This window comes from Dysidea avara, chromosome 1 (genome assembly GCF_963678975.1).
Source record: "Dysidea avara chromosome 1, odDysAvar1.4, whole genome shotgun sequence".
In the NCBI taxonomy this organism is placed as follows: Eukaryota; Metazoa; Porifera; class Demospongiae; order Dictyoceratida; family Dysideidae; genus Dysidea; species Dysidea avara.
Genome location: NC_089272.1, coordinates 6,822,352 through 6,831,323, shown reverse-complemented (window position 1 = coordinate 6,831,323; position 8,972 = coordinate 6,822,352). Strand labels below are relative to the sequence as shown.

At 38.8% G+C, this 8,972-nt stretch overlaps 2 protein-coding genes across 2 annotated transcripts; one reads left to right on the top strand and one right to left on the bottom strand.

The window, feature by feature from the left end:
- The first annotated feature begins 3,106 nt into the window (after positions 1-3,106).
- On the top strand, positions 3,107-3,913 carry LOC136251587 (uncharacterized). The gene has a single exon (XM_066044074.1). The coding sequence runs from the start codon at positions 3,107-3,109 to the stop codon at positions 3,911-3,913; it is 807 nt and encodes a 268-aa protein (XP_065900146.1).
- A 111-nt stretch (positions 3,914-4,024) lies between these two features.
- LOC136251489 (uncharacterized) lies at positions 4,025-5,381 on the bottom strand. The gene is made up of 2 exons (XM_066043985.1): positions 5,236-5,381; positions 4,025-5,060 (listed from the first exon to the last, which is right to left on the bottom strand). Exons 1-2 carry the CDS (start codon positions 5,379-5,381, stop codon positions 4,025-4,027), a joined length of 1,182 nt encoding a protein of 393 aa, XP_065900057.1.
- Between the last annotated feature and the right edge of the window lie 3,591 nt (positions 5,382-8,972).

The window sequence follows — 8,972 nt, the reverse complement described above, 5'->3', positions numbered from 1 at the left end:
CAGCAGTGAAGTGAGGCTATGCAGAACAAGGGATATGGCGAAGGCACAATTAGCAATTGATCCCAATCAGGCCAATATGGCACAACAGACTCTGTTGCAACTAGAGGCCACTGGAGATGTGCCAGTATATCAGTGGTGTGGCATTGGCACTGGCACAGTGATCACAGTCTATAATATTATGCATACAGCCATGCACAACATACAGGAGATAGTTACACATTGTTGTATATGCAGCACTGCATCAGCTTCTTGTTTAGCTATTACAGACTCACAGTAGAGTAGTAAATAATTCCAGCCGCTAGCAAGCCAGATGAAGGATGAAGATGTAAAATACAACTACCGGTACAAGTATTACATTACTCATTACCTTTGTGTTCCAGCTGGTTGTTTACGAGCAAATCAGCTGGCATTCCAACTGGTCATCAGCTGGTTGTTCACTGCATGACGCCTAGAGCGCATATCCTGCATACAAAATACACAGTTACAAATATTTAAACATACTTGTAATCTTTTTGTTTACGTGTAAGGTGTCCTTTGGCTCTGCTGTAGTCACTCCGCGGATGTTTACTAATCTTCTCGTTCTCGCAATATGTAATTAAACAAGGGTGTGGTGCTGGGCGTTATATAGAATTACACATACAGTAAAGTCATCAACACGAACAGGCGTACTTATTATACGGTTGTGCCTTCATTCACAGGCGAATCTATCCCTACTTAGTTCATGTCTCTAGGCCTCGTAGTTTTCTCAGACATTATTTATTATTTATTTATTCATTCATTCATTATTAATGGTGTAATTTTAACCGCATTTCATATTATTCTTAGTACTTGGTTGTATAATTACTAGGCCCGGGGCAAATACAACCAAGTACAGTCACCAACGGGACAACCTACTAATGGGGCATGTAGAAACAGTGCATGGTCAACACAGTGTGTGCAGGTAGAAAAGATGCACAGTGATACAATTCTAGAGGAAATGACAGGCACATAAACATAAGAGATGTATTAGTATGCAATTACGATCAGTGATTATCCGACCATGGACATGTGAGGATGTGAGATTGACTTTAAATTGTGAAAATCATGGTATTGAATCTGATGCCTACAAGCAGTAAAGCTTAAACATCCAACAAATACTTATTACATTAATTTTATGCAATTGTACACAATTTGTATTACATGATATGTTTAAAAGAAGGATGGATTAGAGCGCTAGATTAAGACATGGTTGGAGTTGCCAAGAACAAACCACGGTAAAATTGGGGTAAAGCAGAGTATTTCAACTGTCTGTCACCTACAACTGGTATCTGAGTTATGTATATATTTAACATGAGCTATACTAAAATGATCACATGATGTTGTGGATATGCTGTAAGACCAAAAAAAATTTCGAGAACAAACGTGGCTGAAATGCAATACCAGAATGTCATGGATATGTCAGTGTGTACAAGTATGTGGAGCATTGCTGATGGCAACAGACTGTAGCTACATATAATAGTATTAGTTAATAGCAAGCACAACCATGCACACAGCAATTATCAGCCTAAGGGCACATTTTGTGTATGTTTTCTCAGGATCCATATCAGTGATCAGTCTGGGCACTCCTGGTAATAAAAGGCTTCAGGTGGAGAGCTATGCATCATCACACAAACTTACCAGCTGGAAACTGCACCTTCTTCGCACAATGGCTTGCCAGGTGAGGCTTTCTCCCATCCCATACATGAGTGAAGGTACACTAGTTACGCGAGACTAAGGAAACAAGACTATCAAAGTGTTTTACCCAACACAAATTAACCTCCAGCAATCAGTAGCAACTTCCAATCATGCTGTTTATTAAGTAGGCGTAGCAACCGCTTGTCTTCCAATCGAAATAGTCACTTTCGCCTACTTTCAAACACAAATGGACAGTGCCTCGCTTGTCTAGTGGGCGTCACATGCTAAATGTTTTGATCGGCGCTAAATAGAATTGTCGTACGTTTCTATCACCTCTATGAATACAGTCGCCCATTATACAATTGTCTCTTCATACAACATAGATTCTATTCCCGGTGAGTGCGAAGCCTTAGGCCTTGTAGTTTTCTTAAAGATTATTTATTATTTATTTATTTATTCATTCATTATTAATGACGTAGTTTTAACCGCATTTCGTATTATTCTTAGTACTTGGTTGTATAATTAGCACTTTATAGTGACCAGCACTGAAGGTCTGGCAGCAACATGTGCTGCAGCCTTAGGATATTGATTATGCTTTTTCTTGTTAAGGGCTTAGGATTAGGGTTAGGGTGCCAAAGGATTGAGTTTATTCACTAACTACTCTCTTGATAGTTAGTTAATTTATTGGTAGCTAGTTTATTTGTTGGTAGCACATTACCCATGAACAAGCGTGTGGTCAGTGTATCAATGCCAATAAGTCCAGCCATTGCAGCTTTACATTTAGATGTGTATATAGCCTGTTGACATTCATTGCTGAGTGATTTAGCAATATAAATAATAGTTTCGTTATCTTAATCTATTGATGAATGAGCATGTGATATACATGTAGATAGTGATTCATCCCAGTAGTTGTACAGTTTCCCATTTATTCAAAAAAGTATGTGTACATCTGAAGCTGTGGATAACATCCCAGTGGATATTCATTCCAGACCAATTAATCAGCTTGATGTATTGGTAAATTTCACAGCCTGGTATTGTGACTTGCTGTGGTAGTGTAGTGTATAGTTTCATTTGATGCCTTAGAGCCAGATTGTGTGGTCAAAAAGAAGTACAGTACTTAGCCATGTTATAACCATTGCAGTTTACAATTGATTTGTAACACCCTGTTCACACTACTCACTTGACCCAGGTAGGGCACGGCACGGCACGGAATAAGCTGCAGTGTGAATGGATCGAACTGTGCCAAACTGGGCTGAACTTGGCACCCCAATACAAGGTAGGCTGGCCCAGGTCGATTCGAGCTGAGACGTAATGTGAACACAAACCAAGCGGGAACCGAGTTTGATTATCATTCCACAGCTGATTAAGCGCACTATAGAGATAATTCCATTCTGGTGGATTTTGTCACGTTGATGACGAGACTTGTTCCATGGCTTCTTGGAGCCGTTCAGAGATGCTGAAATTGATTGAGATTTGGAGCAAGGATAATATTCAAGCTCAACTTGAAGGATGTCACCGAAACAGGGAAGTCTACACTCGAATTTCCCGAAGGATGAATGAAGTTGGCTTTCAAAGAACATTTGAACAATGCCGTGAAAAAGTCAAGAAGCTAAAGAAAGAATACAGACGAATTAAAGACAGACTACATGAGACAGGACAAGGAAGGAGCGAAGAGGTAGAGTGGCCATATTTTGATCAAATGGATAGAATACTAGGTCACAGGCCTACAACCATTCCAGAAACTGTAGTCGATACTTTGGGTCAGCGTCAAGAGAATAATGATGAAAGCTCTGATGCTAGGGAAGACATAAGTGAGGTAGATGAAACTTTGTTCGGTGATGTTAGTGCTAGTGACACGGCAACAGTTACATCTGCATCAACAGAAAGTGCTACTGAACCAGTTCGAGAGAATACTAATAAGAGCAAAAAGAAGAAACGAACAAGGGGGGATCAGTTTGAATTCGTCATGAATGGAGTAGTGAAAGAGATGTTGACAGCGCAAGAAAAGAATGAGGAACGATATATAGAATTGGAAGAGAAAAGGTTGCGGATGGAAGAAAAGATGCTTGATAAGGAGATGAAGATGCAAAGAGAGGCACAGCAGTTTCAGATGAAGATGATGCAGATGATGTCGTCACTCATTCAGAGTCATAACATACCACCTTATCCACCTCCCGTTGCAACATCTACTCAGTACCCTTCAGGATCATATTACCAACCCTATGACGATGATGCAACTCAAGTAGATGGATTTAACTGATTTAAGTTTTAGTAACTACTTAGCACAGTACAATGATTGAGTGCTATGTATACGTGCCCTTTATACAATGATTAAAGGTTAAATCATTAAAAAGTTCAGTTAATGTATTAGCTAACTATTAAAATGATGGACTAAAGCGTCTCTAATTGCTGTTGATCCACCAGCAACTGCACTGTGTGGACGTCTGTCTGGCTGAGGTAAGTCAGGATGGTTGTCATTAAGCCAAGATTCATCTATTGCTTCCCCATGAATCTCACACATGTTGTGAAGCACACATTCAGATGCTACAATATTAGGAACATTCTTTACCAGCATATCATTTCTTTTCAGCAGTCGTCGCCAACGGGCCTTTAACCTGCCAAAAGCAATTTCAACTACAATTCTCCCTCGACATATCCTGTAATTATAAGTTCTCTTGTCAGCACTTTCAATACTGGGTTGGTTATAAGGCTTCATCAACCATGGCTGCATTGGATAAGCCGAGTCTCCTATAACAAACACTGGTACATTGACTCCATTGATTGGTTTTGTTGCACGTGACAGCAACTGTCCAACAGTAGCTTTCTTGTAAAAAGTGGAATGGGCTAGTACACGGGCATCATGTACACTGCCCGGCCACCCAGTGTAAATGTCTAGAAAACAAAACTTGTAGTCAACAACTGCTTGCACCAACACAGAATACCAGCCTTTGCGATTATAATAATCTGTATGACACAATGCTGGTGGAGAAATAGGTATATGTGAACCATCAATCGCTCCAAGGCACTGAGGTACACCCCATTTACTTTCAAAATTGTCAATGTACTGTTGTTGCTGTTCAATGGATGGGAAACATATATACTTTGGAAGAAGATGGTCAACTATTGCCTTACAAGTCTCGTGAACAACTTCACAAACAGTAGACCTCCCAACACCAAATAAATGAGACACAGTTCTGTATTCTGCCGGCGATGATAGGGTCCATAATGTAATTGCTACACGTTTCTTCACTGTTATTGCATCCCGTAGTCTAGTGTCCTGGTACTGTATGTGTGGAGTCAGCTCAGCACACAAATGATCAAAAGTATCTTTACTTAAACGAAAATTTTGAAGCCAATCTCGAGGAGAGAAGGTTTCCAAAACAATATGATCCCACCAATGACCAGATCTACAACAAAAGCACAAGTTACCAGCTATGTAAAGCTACATGAGTAGAAGAATTAAATCACTAGGTAACCATGCACAATGGATACAAAGTAGCTAATATCACTAGTATCATTTTAACTACTGTATGTGCCTGTCAGCATAGCAAATAATTAGCAAGTAGTCACGTGACTAATTACTTTGGTAGAGTCCAAGCAATTCGTTCAATTGGGGCATTCACAAAGCCATGCCAAGCAGCACTCAATACTGTAAAAAGTAAAGCAGTACTCCAACGATGATACGTCCTTTTCTGCTGCCTTCGCTTCAATCGTTTGACCCGCAGCATCTCAGTAATAAGCGCCAAATTAGTTAATTAAAATCGTACGCGTTTAAATTATACTAATCGAGCTACTCGACCCGGATTTTATTGCCAGTGTGAACAAGAGCCAACTCGGGTTCAGTAGCACGGGTTTTACCCGAACTTATTAGCCCGGGATAGTGTGAACGGGGTGTAATACTGTGACCCCCTCCCCCCAGCACCATACTACAGTACATACAATACTTTGTGTACAACACAGACAATTTCAGACTGAGCGCTGCTTTCAATCTCAAAACACAAACATCACCCTGAGATTACACATACATACGTTTCAAAATATGACCAGATTTGTGAAAAGGTACCTTTTCCATACATTTTAAATATCAGCAAACAAAATGATGTAACACCTCACTCCTTGTACTGATTAACTTGCTCAGATTTCAAAGTGCCCTTAAGCTGATATTAAGCCCTGCACTTAAAGATAGTTTGAAATTAAGTTCATTTTGTGTTTAATTAAAAGTGCACTTTCCGTTTGTTTCGCATGTGTAAACAAGAAAAGACACAAGCTTTAAGCCTGTTAAGACACTATTATACTTGGATTTCGTGGTCTGGTTAATTGCTGCAATTAGTTTGACAGCTGATCTTGGCATGGCAGAACTAAGTTGCATTTAATCAGCTTGGCAAGACACCTACTACAAATACCATCTCTGTTATTTGTTTGTTTAAACTTGTTTATAACACCAACCGACAACTTTTCTGTCATAGGCGCTCACACTGGCAGACTGGAGCTTTGTGAATTATTCCAGGGTTTAATAGCGGCTTGTGCATGCATTCAGAGGTTTGTTTAAGGCTGTTGTTGTTTGTTATATTCTTTTTAGCAACTATACAAATGTTTTCAGGCAAGTTTGTCCCAGTCTGTTTGCTAGTCCGTTTTCCCAGTCCGTTCCTTGTTTTAGTCATGTACAATATGTACTCAACAAGCCTGCTGGAAGGTTTAGGGTGATACCAAAGTGGCCATCAACATCCTGTCTTGCAATAACAATTATTACAACCACATATTTACACAAGCTTTGAGATTATGTTATGATGTTAACACTTGTCAGCAGGGGTAATTTATGGATTACCAAGTGGGTGCAAAAAAAAACTGTTTTAAAGGTTTCTTAACCAGTTATTGGCTGACTTATACAACACTGGTTAATAACCGGTTATTTGTACACTGGTGCACAGCACTAAAAGGAATGTAAACAGAAAGCTTTTCAGTTTAATGTGTGTGACTGTCTCAGAAAAAACCCAATTTTTCTCATTTTGAGAAAAACAAAATTTGTATAATTAAGCATGCTATAAAGAAAAATATGCAAGATATTATCAGTCCATTACTCAGAGAAGGAAAACTAAAATCAATTAAAACTATACACCATTTTATTTGCCTGCCAATGGAGAACTCGAAACTGTTCAGTTTCTATAGACTGAACAGTATGTGTGTCTGTACATTTGTTTATGATGGGGTAAACGTAAGCAAGATTGTTGTAATTAAACCACCTTTTGTAAGTACCTAGAGGGGAAAGCTATACCTTGGTTGATTAGCTCATCCATGGCAAACCTTTTAAGCCGGATTCCAACATTGTAGACTAATACAAACAGAAGTAATGGCTGTGAATATAAGTGCCTGTAGTTTATTTTAGTATAGTCTACTGTCTCACACTATAATTCTAAACCTATTCATCACAAAAGGCTGAAACATTGGTGATCCACTCCTTGGACACCATAGATAATGCTGAGAAAAAATCAAAAGTTGTGTAAACAAGTTGGATTTTTGCAAGATGGTCACATATCAAGACACACGATAGTGTGTCGTGCGGCCCAAGAAGCCGGCGCGCCACACCGTGAGTATATTAACAGGAAGAAAGAAAATGCAATTTTCACACAATTTCACAATTTCTCTATAGTCTACAGTCTACAGATACCTTCAAACTTTTATGGCTCCCATATACTTAATTTTGAGCAAATAGGTGCTTGTAGGCATTGTATGGCTTTGTCTTAAACATTAAGCCTAGTCTGATTTGCATATATGTACACTGGAATGATTTGTCTTGGCTGTTGAATTGCAAGTTAACCTGTCCAGCCTAGGCTTCACTTGTATGGGTAATGAGGTGATTTGGGATGCTATAGCACAACTACGTATTTGGGGATAAAATGCCGACTCCACTTTTTGTAGTGTCAGCTTATGTGGCATGAATATCCCCGGAATGTAGTCAGGATAAAAAATGTGCTTGCATTAAGAACACATCCAGGTCAGGTACCAAGAATGCAGCTCACATGTTTTATTTGATCACATGATCCAAAATGGTCACTCTGCCTATATCACAGTACCATAACAACCCATTACTCTATCTCCTTTATATTGATGCTAATAGTTTACTGATTCTTCTCTCAATACTGCTTACAATCAATCTAGATGATGTGTAGTTTCTTGTGATAAGTTTATCTAATCCAAAACAGCCAAGCTGTAAAAAAAGTGTGCGGCCCTCAGAAAGGCTATGGTGAAAAAAGATGTGAAATCCAAGGTGGCGGCCAAGAAATGGCTGTGATGGTAGGTTAATGGTAAAAGTTTTAATAACAACAATTCAGGTGAATTTGGTGCCGCTTGGTCTTGGCACAAAATTCACCTGACTTGTCGTTATTAAAATTTTTACCATTAACCTACCATCACAGCCATTTCTTGGCTGCCACCTTGGATTTCACATCTTTTTTCACCATAGCCTTTCTCAGGGCCGCACTCTTTTTTTACAGCTTGGCTGTTTTGCATTAGATAGATTTAGCACCTTACATACCACCCCTTTTGGCTGTGTAACTACATACATACATGTTAGCGTAGCAATAAAAACAACTGTACACAGGAACATATGTATGTACTGTACATGTGTACATATTGTATAAAACTTACACTCTGTTCATCCAAAATGTCAGGATCACATATTCAGACAGCAACAACATAAACAAAATAGAAAACAACCATATCAACACATGTTGTATTTGTAATTTTGTACTGTGTACATGTAGGTGTTAACAAAGTTTAAACAAACTGATGTTGTGCTAATTCTAAAAAAACAGATGTTCATTTAGTTAATGCTTTATCAATGAACCACTCATAAGATTAAACAATGCATACAGTGCAAAAATATCAATGATACAAGACACGCCGTAGTAGGCCTGAGCCTATTGTCTTTTGAAATAGCCTATTATGCTTTTGAGCAATGCTCCAAATTTTTACCTATTACGGATGCTCCAATTATGCCCAGTTGTGTCCCATTATGCTCCAAATATGCTTATAAAATTGTGTCTTGACTGCTCTATTAGAGTACCCTATGCATCAGCGAATTTTCTATTAGGATATTCAATTATGCTGTGATTGTTCTATTAGAGTATATCGATCTTGAACTAATCTTTTCTTCACAATGTAGCTGTAAATTTGATTTTTAGCTAGTTTGTGCACTACCCCATTCTGCATCATGCAAAATAGACAGAGTTTCAGCTTCTCTGATGACCAATGCACAAAAATAGTGCCTATATGCTGGCATAATACTCAATGCTTTTGGCTACCTATTATGCTCCAAAATT

Excerpts from the sequence above, each read along its gene's own strand:
- LOC136251587 (XM_066044074.1), top strand. The coding sequence starts at position 3,107 with ATGCTGAAATTGATTGAGATTTGGAGCAAGGATAATATTCAAGCTCAA.
- LOC136251489 (XM_066043985.1), bottom strand. The coding sequence starts at position 5,381 with ATGCTGCGGGTCAAACGATTGAAGCGAAGGCAGCAGAAAAGGACGTAT. Across the intron at positions 5,061-5,235 it reads ATTGCTTGGACTCTACCAAA|ATCTGGTCATTGGTGGGATC; the intron begins GTAATTAGTCAC and ends CTTTTGTTGTAG.